The 15,370-nt window shown below is 43.6% G+C and overlaps 1 protein-coding gene across 1 annotated transcript in view; it reads left to right on the top strand.

Annotated features, from left to right (window-relative positions):
* Window positions 1-1,802: 1,802 nt before the first annotated feature.
* The window catches only part of STK38 (serine/threonine kinase 38), a 38,702-nt gene continuing 25,134 nt past the window's right edge, over window positions 1,803-15,370 (top strand). Inside the window, exons 1-4 of the mRNA XM_081093911.1 lie at window positions 1,803-2,072; window positions 7,532-7,664; window positions 14,007-14,058; window positions 14,960-15,082. Of these exons, the coding sequence (XP_080950037.1) occupies window positions 7,534-7,664; window positions 14,007-14,058; window positions 14,960-15,082 (306 nt within the window). The 5' untranslated portion in view covers window positions 1,803-2,072; window positions 7,532-7,533. The remainder of the gene's footprint in view (window positions 2,073-7,531; window positions 7,665-14,006; window positions 14,059-14,959; window positions 15,083-15,370) is intronic.

Raw genomic sequence — 15,370 nt, 5'->3', positions numbered from 1 at the left:
GGACCCCACCCATGCACAAATTTGTGCGCCGGGCCTCTAGTATAGTCAATAATATTGTAAAAACTGTGTATGGTGACAGGTGGTTACTAGACTTACTGTGATAATCATTTTGTAAGGTATATAAATATCCAATGACTACACTGAACACCTGAAACTAATACATGTCAACTATAATTTAAAAATAAAATGTAAAAATTGAATGTAAAAAAAAAAATCACTTAAAAAGCTCATCTGTGTAACCTGCCCAAGAGCTGTGAGAATCAACTGAGATAAAAATGAGTGAAAGCCCTTTGTACACTGCAAAGCTCTATGCAAACATCCTGCACTGTTATTAAGTCGTTAAGGATGGCTAGAACTTTGACAAAAGGCATTGAGGGAGAAGGGCCTCTGGGCAGAGAGAATGAAAGGTGAGGTAATTTTTGTGTGAGACTACACAAAAGGGGCTTTGAAGTTTAGAAAGATCAAAGCAGCCCTAGCCAGGTTGCTCAGTAGGTTAGAGCATGGATTGAATACAACAAATTGATGTTTCTCTCTCTCTAGAATCAATTAAAAAAAAAAAAAGATGAAAGTAGTCAAGGAAGGCCTATGTTTTTAAGACCATTAAGGAAACAAAGCCTGGGATCCCAAGCTTGAAGGATAAAACCAAGACCTATGGTCTTAAGTTGAGAGAGAGAGAGCCATAAAATCACAAACACCCTAATGAATGACTTGCACATAGAATTCTTTGCTCTCCAGATGGCCTCTTTGAAGGCCAGCAGAGACCATCTTTGTTTGCAGGAGCCTGACACTTACTGGTTTAGGATAGCTCCTTTCTCAAGGAGTGAGTACCCAAAGGCTAGGTAAACTTGTGACCTCAATCCCAAAGGGTGGTACAGACTAAGTGGTTGAGTAGCCTTGAAAAGCAAGTTCTTCTGTGCACACTAGGTCGCCTTCCCTGTAGCCCATGTCCAAACCTGTGCGAGCTCGCCTGACCCCCCCAATGTGGCATGTTAATTATTACTTTAAGGAAGAGCAGGTGGGGTCAATGGCTGCAGCGGACCTCGATACAGTGTGCGAAAAATCAGGGAGGGGAGACGTAGTGACTACACAGGTTTTAAAATTTCACATAACTGCAATTGGGCCCTAACTGGTTTGGCTCAGTGGATAGTCACTAGTGTGTCGGCCTGTGGACTGAAGGGTCCCAGGTTCGATTCCCCTCAAGGGCATGTACCTTGGTTGAGGGCACATCCCCAGTAGGGAATGTGCAGGAGGCAGCTGACCGATGTTTCTCTCTCATTGATGTTTCTAACTCTCTATCCCTCTCCCTCCCTCTCTGTAAAAAAGCAATAAAATATATATATATTTTTAAAAAAGAACTACAGTTGGGCGCAGGCACGCACACATATACTTGCAGAAATGAGTGCATGCTAAACTGGCTAAATTAGAATAAGGGCTGTAATCTAGTTAATTGTACCGGTCTAGTTAATTGTATTGCGCCAATGTCAATTTCCTGGTTTTGATAGTGTAGTCTAGTTATGTAAGATGTTGAAGGAAGCTGGGTGGGTGATGGGTATAAGGCACCTCTTTGTAATTAATTCTGCAACCTTTTGTGGGTTTAATTATTCCAAAATAAAAAGTGAAAAATCAAAACACAATACACAAAGGGAACCCCCGCCGCCCCCAAGGGCCCAGCACCCCGGGAGCGCCCTGCACGGCACACTTCAGCCCGCACCCTCGCCCTTGCACCCGCAGGAGGGCGTGGGTGGGTGGGGCCGCGCATGCGCAGTCCCGAATCCCCGCCGCGTCTCCGGGAAGTCGCGCGTGCGCAGTCTCGGCCCCGGGCCGCTCCCCCGTCCCTCTCAGCGCCGGGACCGGCCGCCTTGGCCCCTCCGCGCTGCCGTCTTTTCCGGCAGTTGGGGCGCTTCCTGTTGTTCTCACCCTCAACCGGCCCTGGTCCCCTACCCCAGAGCACCTCCCCGTCCCCTCCCCTCCGCGGGCCGGCCGGCTGCCGCCCTGTCCGCGCGTCCAGACCTCGGCCGTCCGGCGCCTGCGGCTGTCTGCCCGCCGCCAGCCCCGCCGCCCTCGGGGCTCTGGTGAGTGTCCTGGTGCCGCTGCTCCCAGCCCTTCCCAGGCTTTGCCCTTCACCCCTTCTTCCCGACTCTCCGGGGCTCTCCGCGTCCCGCCTGCTCCCTCCTCCCGGCCCGGCCCCCGCCGCCGAGGCCCCGCCGGTCCCCTCTCCTCCGTCGTGTGCAGTCGGGGCGGGGAGCCGGGCGCTCCTTTCCGCGTTGCCAGCTTTGTCTGCGCGCTGCCATCTGTCTCGTCCGGGGTCTCGCTCATTACCGGTCTTCACCCCCGTTTCTCTTTCTTGGAGCCCGAGGCCCTGAGAGCTGCCGTCGAGGCAGAACCGTCGAAAGCCCAGCGTGGGGCGTGGGGCCTTCGAGCCCGCTCCCTCCCCCGGTCCGGCTGTGGGTCCCGGGCCCAGGTAACCTGGACATCGCAGGGACCTTTCGTGAGGGCCCTTCTCTTAAGGAGAGAGGAGGAAGGAAGGGTGGAAGGACTAGAGGGGAGTCTGTGTCCGAGAGAGTGCGGAGCGGCCCGTGGACAGGCCAGGTCCCCCGGTCGCCCTTGGAATCGATCCCAAGAGGCAGAGAGAAACTCGTTCTGTTTGGAATGTGCAGACCCTGCGCTTCCTCTCCCTCCCAGTGCGCCTGGGCTCTGAGTTAGAATTAGCCAGGCAGTAGGTGGGGTTCCCCAAACATGAGACAGCCACCACAGTCCCAGGCTCCGCTCTGCCCCAACACCAGCTTCCTCCGGAGAGGAGGGGACCCCAACACCGGCTTCCTCCGGAGAGGAGGGGACCCCAACACCGGCTTCCTCCGGAGAGGAGGGGACCCCAACACCGGCTTCCTCCGGAGAGGAGGGGACCCCAACACCACCTTCCTCCGGAGAGGAGGGGACCCCAACACCACCTTCCTCCGGAGAGGAGGGGACCCCAACACCACCTTCCTCCGGAGAGGAGGGGACCCCAACACCACCTTCCTCCGGAGAGGAGGGGACCCCAACACCACCTTCCTCCGGAGAGGAAGGGACCCCAACATCAGCTCTCCTGCAGCTCCCTGCAGGAAACCATGCCCCACCACACACTCAACTCCTGGTAATGGACATCAACGAGGACCGTTTTCCTAGTAAACTTTTTAAAAAATATGTATTTTTATTAATTTCAGAGAGGAAGGGAGAGGAGAGGGAGAGACAGAAACATCAATGATGAGAGAACCATTGATTGGCCGCCTCTGGCACGCCTCCCCCCGGGAATCCAGCTGCCACTTCCTGGTTCACGGTGGACCCGCGCCCGCTGAGCCACACCAGCCGCTCAGCCGGGCTCCGGGTAACCTTTTTGTAAGGTGCTCACCAAGTGCACAGTGTTGCACGTGAGATGGGGGAGGATTCTGAAAGCAGGAGAGGACAGGATGCTTGCTCTCCAGGGGCTTACAGTTTAGTAAGAGAAATTAGATAGGTGAGTCTTAAGGAATGGTCTTAGCCCCGATGTTGTATTTATAGAGGTCGCTCTACCATTGTCAGGTCAGTCAGGTAAAATCTCTAGATTGGGTCAAGCAATGGTTTTCATTTGATCTCCATTCATTCGTTCATTCATATCCTCGCCTGAGGATATTTTTTCCATTGATTTTTTTTAATTTTAAAATATATATATATTTTTTTACAGAGAGGAAGGGAGAGGGATAGAGAGTTAGAAACATCGATGAGAGAGAAACATCCATCAGCTGCCTCCTGAACACCCCCTACTGGGGATGTGCCTGAAACCAAGGTACATGCCCTTGAACGGAATCGAACTTGGGACCCTTCAGTCCGCAGACACTCCATCCACTGAGCCAAACTATTTAGGGCTATTTTTTTATTTTTTAGAGAGACTGGAGGGGAGGAAGGAGAGGAGGGGGAGAGAAACATAGATCTGAGAGAGACATATCAATTGGTCGCACATGGGGGAGGTGAAACCCGAAACCCTGGTAGGTGCCCTTGACGGGGAATTGGGCCTGAGACCCTTCAGTGCATGGCCGAGGCTCTAACCACTGACAACACTGGCCAGGGCAGGAGAAGGTTTTGAAGAAAGATCAAAGGGAAGGCCAGTGCACCCTTTGCCTTACATTAGAGGCTGTATGTGAAGATCGAAAACCATTTTGCTGGAAAATTTGTTGGCCTTACTACATAAACATCTTTGAGTGAATTTAATCTGTTTAATCTTTTAAGAAGTTTAGTAAGTCATGACATCCACTTAAATGGGTCAAAACTCCCCCTTCCCCCGTCTTTGTATGCTCATCGATGTAAATGTAATTTTGTTCTTTTAGCTTTATTAACAACTGAAAAATCACTAACTTAGTTGCTCAACTGATATTTATTAGGTAGATTCTACCTATTATATGGAAGGTACTGTTTGTCTCAGGCTTAAACTCACTCTAGTTGTGTTTTTTTTTTTTAAGTTTGAAGTAATTTCAGTTGTTAAAATATATAAAGGGTCTCTAGAAGTTTACAGATAAGGGAGGAGTGGAGTACAAAGTGCTCACTTGCTTCAGACTTGTTTTTAAATCTGGTTTTTAAATTTCTTCACCAAACTTAGAGTGCATGTGGTTTTCATTGTGGGTGGAGAGAGGATAGGGGCTGACAAATAAGGAACCACACCCAAAACCAAACACGGTTTTTTTTTTTAATCCTCACCCAAGGACATTTTTCACTGATTTTGACAGAGGGGAAGAGAGAGAGAGAGAAAGAGAGAGAGAGAGAGAGAGAGAGAGAGAGAGAGAGGAAAACATCGATGTGAGAGAAATATAAATCAGTTGCCTCTCCCACTTAAGTGCCCTGAGCGGCAGGGGAAGAAGCCTGCAACCCAGGTATGCGCCCTGATGGAGAATCAAACCCGAGACCTTTCTGGTGCATTACTAACTGAGCCACACTGGCCAGGGCCAAACAGAGGTGGCTTTTTGTTTGTGTGTGTGTGTGTGTGTGTGTGTGTGTGTGTGTGTTTTAAAAAATACATTTTTTATTGATTTTTTTTTTTTTTATTAGGAAGGGAGAGGGATAGAGAGATAGAAACATCGATCAGCTAGGAAGTCATTGATCGGCTGCCTCCTGCATGGCTCCCTCTGGGGATTGAGCCTGCAACCCGGGCATGTGCCCTGATCCGAGAATAGAATCGGTGACCTCTTGGTTCCTGGGTCAATGCTCAACCATTGAGCCATACCAGACAGGCTTTTGTTTGTTTTTAAATTCTAATATCCTATAAACACTTGAGTTTGCTTTGGTATTAACAGAAACGTCCCATAAAAATATATAACATCTATATATATAAAAGCCTAAGCAACCATTATGACCAAACCACCAGAATGACCGGTCGACCAGTCGCTATGATGCGCACTGACCACCAAGGGGCAGATGCTCAATGCAGGAGCTGCCCCCTGATGGTCAGTGCACTCCCACAACCAACCTCCTGCGGACCCTCCCCCCAGCCGGCCAACCTCCCAGGGCCCCTCCCCTCAGCTGGCCAATCTCCCAAAGCCCTTCCTCCCCCCCCCACCAGCTGGCCAACCTCCCATGGTCCCTCTCTCTAGCCATCCACCCCGATAGGCCTCGATCACAGGCCAGGCCGAGGGACCCCACCCGTGCAAGAATTCACGCATCGGGCTTCTAGTTTTATAATAAGGTAGAGCTGAGTTCAGTGTCTGAATTTGTACTGGTCATTTTGGCACATCATGAATCAAGATGTTTGACTCTGAAATAGAGCCTTGATTTTGAACCTCTTTGCTCTGAAGGGATTATTTGTTTTTTCCCCGTGAGTATTTTATAAAACTGTTTAATGTTGTCTTTTTTCTTAGTTATAACAAGTGTTTGCACATTCCTTAGTTTGATCTACAAAGCAAAAAAAATCTACTGAGTATTAAGGGGAGAACCTTGAGAGAACTTCATAAAATGCTCTATCTTTGAAAGTGGACCTTAGCCTCTCCCTATTTTTAGTCAGCTTTATTTTAGGATGAAAACAGACTTAGAGTCCACTTGCATGGGAGGAAGATATGATAAGGATAAAATATGAACATTAGTGCTGGAGCAAGTCAAGGTTGGCGAGCAGTCTGGCCAAGTGTGACAATATAGGTTGGCAAAAATTTCTGGGGGAAAATGAGATTTAAATTTAGGGGAAAATGTTCTATCAGCTATTTAAACTTTTAGTATTGGCTTTGTCATATGTACTGGTAGGGTGCCTTTTTATTTTCTTTTTGATATTTTCATCACTAAAATTATGGTCTAGTTTTTTTCTTTGTAGTATTGTTTTCATCATAGGTCTTTGTTTTAACTAGTAAATTCAAATATATAGTGAATATTTATCAAATAGACATATCAGAGTACATATATACCTATAGATGAATGTTTTAGTCAGATTTTTTTTAAACTGTAGAAATTGTAAATTTAAGAGTTATTGATAACTTAATGGTAATAGTACATAGTCATTGAAGAAAATATAGAAAATGTGGAAAGCATAAACAAGAATAAAAGATCTATTGTATTGAGATCATGGAAAAATTCTGTTTTGTAACATATTCTTTTTACTTGGATTGTAAACATTTCCCCTGGCATTAAACATTTGAACATATTTTATTTACTTTAAACATGTTTTTATTGATCTTAGAGAGAGGGTAGGGGAGAGGGAAAGATAGAAACATCAATGATGAGACTCATTGATCCTCTGCCTCCTGTACGTCCCCTTCTGGGGATTGAGCCCACAAACAGGGCATGTGCCCTGACAGGGAATTGAATCGTGACCTCCTGGTTCATGGGTAGGTGCTGAACAACTGAGCCACGCTGCTGGGCTGAACACATTTTAATTATCTGCATATTATTTCATTATATGACTTATTATAATGTAATCATTTCTGTTGTTGGATATTCAAGTTATTTCTAGTTTTCCTTTGTTTACATGCTGCCTCGAACTTTCTTATGTATGAATCCTTATGGGTCTTGATTTCTCCAAGGTAGCTTCCTAGATGGCAAGGAATTGCACTGTCTATAGTATATATTCTTAATTTACTCATATGGTATTGTGATCATGTTTTCTTTTTAAAAATGCCAAACTGTTTTAAAGATATATTGATGCCACTTTTAGGTACATGTAGATTTGCTTCTGACTGCTACAAGGTATTTTTTTGTATGCATCCACAACATTTTATTTATTTGTTTACTGAATTGCCTCTAACTTCCCATAACAAATGATGGCACAGTGAACATCCTCGGAAATGTCCATCCTTGTGCATGCTACCTTAAGAGCCTGAGTGACAATTGCTCTAGGTCTTTTACCTAGGGATGGTATTTCTGGGTCATGGGACATTAATATATACTTATTTTCACCCAGTGTTTGTCTGGCTTTTGTTATTTACTTGTTTGTCCTCCATAAAAGTTGTACGAATTTACATTCCTACCTATAAGGTAGGAGAGCACATAGTTGGTAGATTCTAATTCTGAGATTAAAACCTCTTATTTCCTTTGTTTCTAGCAGCCATGGCAATGACCGGCTCAACACCTTGCTCGTCCATGAGTAATCACACAAAAGAAAGGGTGACAATGACCAAAGTGACGCTGGAGAATTTTTATAGCAATCTTATCGCTCAACATGAAGAACGAGAAATGAGGTAAAGAATTTTAAGCAAATTGTGTCATGTTTTTGGCATGTATGTCTGGTATCATAAAGCACCTTCATATTCTTGTTGAAAGGAGACAAGAATAACAGCAGCCATGTTTATAGCCTATCCCATTACAGTAGAATGACAGTGTCATTGATTTCCAAAGCCCTTGCTATTATAACCCCCTCATTTCTACTACTGAGCCAATAACTCAATATTCCATGGTAGGATAAAACAATTAATTGGTTCAAATCCTTGGAGTTCATTAAGGCAGTGTGATGTAATGGAAAGAGCAGCTCTTATGTAGTCAGACTTGGGTTTATAATCCTGCCTTTACCATGTAGTAGGCTGTATGAGGTTGGAACAAGTTCCTTAGTCTTTTTGTGTATCAGTTTCCCCATCTGGAAAATGGGGATTAGACTTAACATATGTGAGTACCTACCATTGTGCTTCACACATAATAATCACTTCGTTAATGATGGTAGTAGCAGCTATTGTTATTAATCTGGTGTATATTATGCATGTAGTAACTCATAATTACAACTTATTCCCAGTATTTTATTATGAAAATATTTAAAAGTGTAGATAAGTTGAAAGAATTGTACAATGGATACCCATAAATACATCATCTAAAATCTGCAGTTAATCATTTGTTGTTTAAAAAATAATTTCTTGTTTTATCATAAATCCATGTATCCATTCCTCTATCCATTCATTAATCTGTTTTGCTGTACATGTTTCAGATGTCAGTATATTTTACTTTCTGTTTATTTCTGCTTGTATATGAACTAGAGTTCAGTATTTTAAGGGAATAAAATTTGCATGCAATGAAATGTATAATCTTAAGGGTTACCATTCGATGAGTTTCAACAAATGCCTACACCTGTATTACTTAAACCTCTGTCAAGACATAAACCATTGCCATTGTCCCAGAAAGTTGGTTCACTCCTGGGATGTTCCTTCACCCTCAGGAACCATTGCTATGACTTTGTTTCTACCATTGATGGCCTTGCCTGCTCCATCAAATGGAACATGTTAATAGGTCCGTAGAGTGAGTGCTCATTTGAGTAAGGCATCCTTCACTCATCCTGATGTTTTCAAGGTACATTCATGTTGCTGTTGTGTCAGTAGTTTGTTCCTTTATATTGCTGAGTACCATTCTGTTTTTTTTACTATACCTCAGTTTGTTTATACATTCTGTTGATAAACACCTGGGTTTTTCTCAGTTTTTTGCTATTTTGGATAAGTTTCTATGCACATTTGTTACAGATATTTTGTGAACATTTGTTTTCAGTTCCTGGGTAAATTTAGGAATAGAGTTGCTGAGACATAAACATATGTAGGCACATGTTTAGTTTTATAAGAAATTGCTAGACCTTTTCCCAAAATATTACCAACTGTGTGTGAGAGTTCTAGTTGCTTTACATTTTTGCTAACATTTGTGTTGTCAGTCTTTTAACTTATAGCTCTTCTTGTGGATGTTCAGTGGTATCTCACTGTTGTTTTAATTGCATTTCCCTGTTGATTAATGATGTTGGACATTTCTCAGTGTGCTTTTGGCCATTTGTATATTTTCTTGTGAAGTGTTTATTCATATTTTTGACCATAGAGTTGTAGGGAGTTCTTTATATATTCTAGATACTGCCCTGTGGTTATATATAAGTTTTGCAAATAGTTTCTTCCAGTCTGTGGCTTTCTGGTTCATTGTTCTAATAATGTCTCTAGGTGAGCAGAAGTTTTCAATATTGGCATTTATTTCTTTTGTGGTTATTACATTCTGTGACCTCGAAGAAACCTTTGCCTACACCCAAGTCATAAGGATGTCCTGTTTTCTTCTGGAAGTTTTATGGATTTAGTTTTTACATTTAGTACTATGATCCATCTTGAATTAATAAGTGTGTGATAGGAAATAGGAGTTGAGCTGAATTTTTTTCCGTATGGATATCTAGTTATTTTAGCACTATTTGTTGCAAGGATTATTTTTCTCCCCATTAGATTGCTTTGACACTTGTTGAAAATTAAGACCATATAAGTGTGTATCTATTTTTAGGCTCTCCAGTCTGTTTCATTGTTCTATTTATCCCTGTGCTAGTATCACACTGTCTTGCTGTAGCCTTATGGTAAGTTTTGAAGTCAGTAGTGTAAGTCCTCAACTTAGTTCTTTTTTTTTTTTTTTTCAAGATTGCATTGTATATTTCAGTTTCTTTGTATTTCCATATATATTTTAGAATCATTCATTTGAGAGAGAGAGAAACATCGACTTGTTGTCCCACTTATTTATGCATTCCTTGGTTGATTCTTGTATGTGCCCTGACCAGGGATCAAAACGAAACCTTGGCATATCAGGATGATGCTTTAACCAACTGAGCCACCCAGCCAGGGCCATTAAATACACACATAAGTCCTAGCCAGTTTGGTACAGTGGATAGAGCGTCGCTGAGGACTGAAAGGTTCTGGGTTCAATACCGGTCAGGGGCATGTACTTCTACTGTAGGCTTCATCTCTGGCCCTGGTGGGGTGTATTTAGGAACAACCAGTCGATGTATGCCTCTCACATAGATGTTTCTCCTTCTCTGTCTCTCCCCCTCCCTTCCACTCTCTCTAAAATCAGTGGAAAAATATTCTTGGATGAGGATTAACAACAACAAAAAATTAAATACGCACATAGATGGAAAGACTAATACGGTGAACTACCATATAGTCATTCCTCAGATTCAGTAATTATCAAGACTTCACTAAATTTGTTTCATCATTTATATTTTATTTTTACTTGTTATTGTGTTTTAAAGCAAATTTCAAACATCTGCCATTTCAATCCTGTGTACTTCAGTATGCATCTCGAAAAACATGGCCACTTTCTTGTATAATCACAGTGCCGCCACGAATCTTACAGAGTCCAGTAATTCCATGTTACCATCTCACAGAGGGTGTCAAGCCTCCTTTCAGGCTGTGCTTGCCATTTTGGTGTCTTCAAGGTCTTCGTTGACTTGGCCCCAGTACATCATTACCAGGGATTATCCTGTATGATAGGCCTTTTCTGGATATACTAGGGGCCCAGTGCATGAATTCATGCACCTTGAAAGGAACAGTGGGCTGCGAGGCTGCGGTGGGCACAGGGGCGGGTCTGGGCCCATCCTCTGTGCCCCTGCCTGGCCCCTCCCACCGCACTCCCTGGTCTCCTGTCTGCCAGCAGTCCTGCTCCCGCTGCCTCCACTCCCGTGCGCTGATGGCGCCAGCCCCACTCACACCCGCTGATGGTGTGGAGAGATTGGGGCCCCCATTGCCCGTCAGGAGCAGGGGGAGGTGGAGAAGCCCTGAGGGGTGATGGGAGCCGGCAGCTGCCGCCTGCACCCTCTGACAGCGATGAGTGATTGGGGCCTGCACCGGGTACCGGCAGTGGGTGCGAATGGCGGCTCCAGCGCTGGCAGCAGGTGCAAGCGCTGGGCGGGACCGTGGCACACAGGAGCAAAGAATTTTCAGTAACCACCAGAGGCTTGCCCCAATGATAGCAACCGGTACCCCGCCTTGGTCTGGCAGCCCTGCTCATCTGCTCCACCATCCCGCCATGGCCGAGCGCCATGTTCTGTGCTCTGCCGCCTGCTGCCGACACCCGCCATGTTCTGCGTATACCCCCTGGTGGTCAGCGCACATCATAGCAATTGGTTGTTCCACCGTTCGGTCTATTTGCTTATTAGGGTTATATATATATATTCTCTAATGAAAGAAAATGATTGTGTTCAAGGGGTTGATTCTGATAACTTTACTCTCAGTCAGGTGTTCTGAAACCAATTTAATTACACTTGCGATAAAGCTGTGGAAAACTTCTCAGTTTGAATTTAGATTTAAAATGTAGTCAGACCTTGTATGCATATATGCATAACCCATGGACACAGGGGGAAAAATGGGGACATATGTAATACTTTCAACAATAAAGAAGTATTTAAAAAATAGAAAGAAAAAGACAGAATAAAATATAGTCAGAAGGCCCTGGTTGGGAAGCTCAGTTGGTTAGAGCATCATCCCAATTTGCTAAGATTGAGGGCTCGATCCCTAGTCAGCGTACATACAAGAATCAACCAATGAATGCATAAATAAGTGGAACAACAAATTAATGTTTCCTCTTCTCTCTCTCTCTCTCTCTCTCTCTCTCTCTCTCCCTCCTTCCCTCCCCCCCCCTCTCTTTTTTCTTTTCCTTTCCTTTCCTTTTCTTGTCTTGTCTTTTAGTTTTTGCTTCTCTATCTTTTTTTATCCTCACCCAAGGATATTTTTCCATTGATTTTTTTTTTTTTTTTTTTTTTTTTTAGAGAGAGAGTGCAAGTGCGGGGGAGAAACAGAGAGAGAAACATCAATGTGAGAGAGACATAGATTGGTTGCTTCCTGCATGCTCCCTGACTAGGGCCTGGGTCCTCTCTCTCTCTCTCTCTCTCTCAATAAATTTTTAAAAAATAAACTATAGTCAAAAGGAGCTGTCTTTGTGACACACATTGTGTGATAGCACTTTTGACTTCTAGCCCAATCTGATGTGGTCATTCAGAAAACATGTAGTTGGAAGATATAATATTTGACACTCAAGGCACAAAAAGAGCGGAACATGGTTGAGTTCTTACAGTTCTTGCTCTTGATTGTTTGACTCTTATTCTTCTCTACTTCAACTATTTAACCACTGAAATGCAATTAATTTACATTCCTGAAACTACCAGTAGTACAGCCTTCTCACTCCAATACATGAGCACGCACAGATGCATATCCCCACATATCCTCGGAGCTAGGAGAAGAACAGTGGGATGGCAGTCATGCGGATTCTTACTTCTTCCCATCGGGGGCAGAGTAGATCTTTTTACTTCCTGAGTGTTTAGACACAAATTCTTACTCATCATCTGATCCTGTCGGTTTGTAATATGATTTCTAACAATATATTCATTTAAACTAAATAGTATTATTGTAATACATATTCATTGACCACAAGGAAACTCATTGTCTTTCCATGTTCCTCTTCTGTGTTTATCTTGGTTAGTGGCATCATTGTCCTCCCACAGAAGAAGTTCTAAGATCTTTCCCTTGACTTCTATTGCCAGTTGGTCATCTTTGCAATAGCTCTGTTCACTTCACTCTGGGTTTCCAGTCCTAGTTCCAGATCTTTACTGCACAGCTGAATCCTTACAATAGCTTTTAATTTGCTGTCTGTCAGTGCTTTTCCTGCTAGTCCGTTAGCTCATTACTGCTGGTTGCCATTCTAAAATAGAAATCTCATCACATCACTCCTTTGTGCACAAGTCTCTGTCAGTTCTTAGTCATCTGCAGACTAAGCCAGGCACGCAGAAGTGCTGTGCGCCTCAGACACACTAGACTGCATGCTGTTACTTCGTGTGCCCTGTATTCTTCCTCCTCTTTGCCTGCTCACAGTGCCTGTCTTCTGGAATGCTGAGTGGTGGAGGGGAGATCCCAGCCCATGTGCTTTCATTGGTTATGCTGAATAAGTAAAGGTTATAGGGAATTGGTTATAAGGTTAAGTTTTGTTTCTTTTGGTTTTATCAAATCAGTATTACAATAGATAAAAATATTCTTGAATACAGTTTCTAAATTCAGTACTCCAAGGATTTAGAATTCTTAAGGTTTTTCCCTCCCTTTTTATTGACTTTATTGGGGTGACATTGGTTAACAAAATTATACAGGTTTCAGGTGCACAATTCTACACACATCATCTGTACACTGTATTGTGTGTTCACCACCCCAAGTCAAGTCTCTGCCCATCTCCATTATCCTCCCCATACCCTCCTCTACCTTCCTCCATTCCCCACTCCCCCCAGCAGTCACCATCCTATTGTCTCCATGACTTTTTTCTCTCTTTTTGGGGGGCTTTTTTACTCAATCTCACCCCCTCCTCACCTCATAGGTGCCCCCTCCCCATCCCCCCCGCCAATTACCTTACTTAAATATCCAAATTCTGCATTTTATCTTTGTTGTTTATTATTCTTTGTGGCAAGGAGGAGGAAGAAGATGTGAAAATAAAGGAAGTAGATATGGGGAGAGGGAGAGAAACACCCTGATAGGAGGTTATCAAACACCAGCTGTTTGTGGTTTGTTAAGGAGGAAATACAGTTCTGACAGGAAAATAAAAGAGAACTTTTCATTTCGAAATAAAATTGTTGCATTAACATCTTATACAGTCTGTTTCAAAATGTAGAACTAATGAGTGGGAATCTTTTCACTTGTCTTAGTAACTAATTTGTTACTTTAATGAGATCTTTTAAGATCTACCTGTTTTTGTCATTAAAAAACAATTCTTATGTTTGTATACGCTTTCCAGAAAATTACATTCAAATATTATTTCACATCTTTATTTATTTTTAGACAGAAGAAGTTAGAAAAAGTGATGGAAGAAGAAGGCCTAAAGGATGAAGAGGTAATTAAAATCAGAATTGTTTTCCCTTGAAACTCAGCATGGCAGGTTGTATCTTGTTCAGCATGTTGTTAGTCTTAGCGCCCATGCCCGGGGAAGGCTCTGCTCAGCAGCCCCGCGGGCGGCTGTGTGCTTCTGGGCTGAGGCACTCGTCCTTAACGAGTAAGCAGCCAGGAGAGGAACTTCTCCGGGTGCAATCATAGCAAGTCAGTTAGCATTAACTTAGAATTCCAAGAAAAGGAAGAGATGAAACCAATTTAAAATGTTAAAAAGCACAGTATAGCATACTTACAGAATTCACTGAAGAGGCTCCATAGAAGTGGGACAAACTTCTGAAATCATATTCAAGGCAGATCAGCCCTTTCCTCTAATGCCTCCGATGTGGTGGGGAAAGCACAGTTAATAACTGCGCAAGGACCTGAAATGGCAGTGGAAATGCTTACAAAAATAGAAATAAGTTACAGAACCCAGGAAAATGGTGAAAAATACCCCAGACTTACAGAGATAATAGAAAACTAGATTGTACAATGAACTGTAATGTGTAAAAAACCTAGAGGGAAATGAAAAACACACACACTTTTCTATAACGAAGGTTAAACGACAATGCGGGTCATCCCTCCTTCATTAGAAAGGCTGGAATGGTGGATGGCTGAGGGAGGTTGGTGACGCGTCCCGATAGGAAGCAACCACTCTCTGTTCAGTGTGGTGTGGCTCTGTATCTGAAGGCTGGGGGGAGGGGGGAGAGGTGAGCAGTGGGGTCCTTCTGTGGTGCTTTCCTGGGTGAGAAGATTATGTTTAGTCTGGTGTGGTTCTGGTTTCCAGATGGGTAAAGTCACAAGTATGACTTTGTTGGGGAATTTCAATTCCTCCCCCTCTCCCCTCTCCCCCTTTATTTAAACATTAGAAACGACTCAGGCGATCAGCTCATGCTCGGAAGGAAACAGAGTTTCTTCGTTTGAAGAGGACAAGACTTGGATTGGAAGATTTCGAGTCCTTAAAAGTAATAGGCAGAGGAGCATTTGGTGAGGTAAAGCCCACAGCTACAGCTGTTTATCCAATGCGAAAGCCCACAGCACCTCAAAGCTTCTCATGTGCCATGAGCTCATGACTGTTGACATAAGTGAAATATGGGGTAGCCCCACACCCTCACAGCTCTGTCTGCCTCCTCTTCCCCGCTCCACTGTCCCAGCTCTCGGATTGTTCTTCTCTGATGATGTTGATGTCTTAAATATTGATGTAGGAGAGTTGAAAGGTAGAAGGGAACCAATACTTATTATATTGTTTTTCTCCTGTAATCATGACAGTAACTGATAGG

This window comes from Myotis nattereri (assembly GCF_964212035.1).
Source record: "Myotis nattereri genome assembly, chromosome: 6".
In the NCBI taxonomy this organism is placed as follows: Eukaryota; Metazoa; Chordata; class Mammalia; order Chiroptera; family Vespertilionidae; genus Myotis; species Myotis nattereri.
This window is presented reverse-complemented; position numbering and strand designations above follow the sequence as displayed.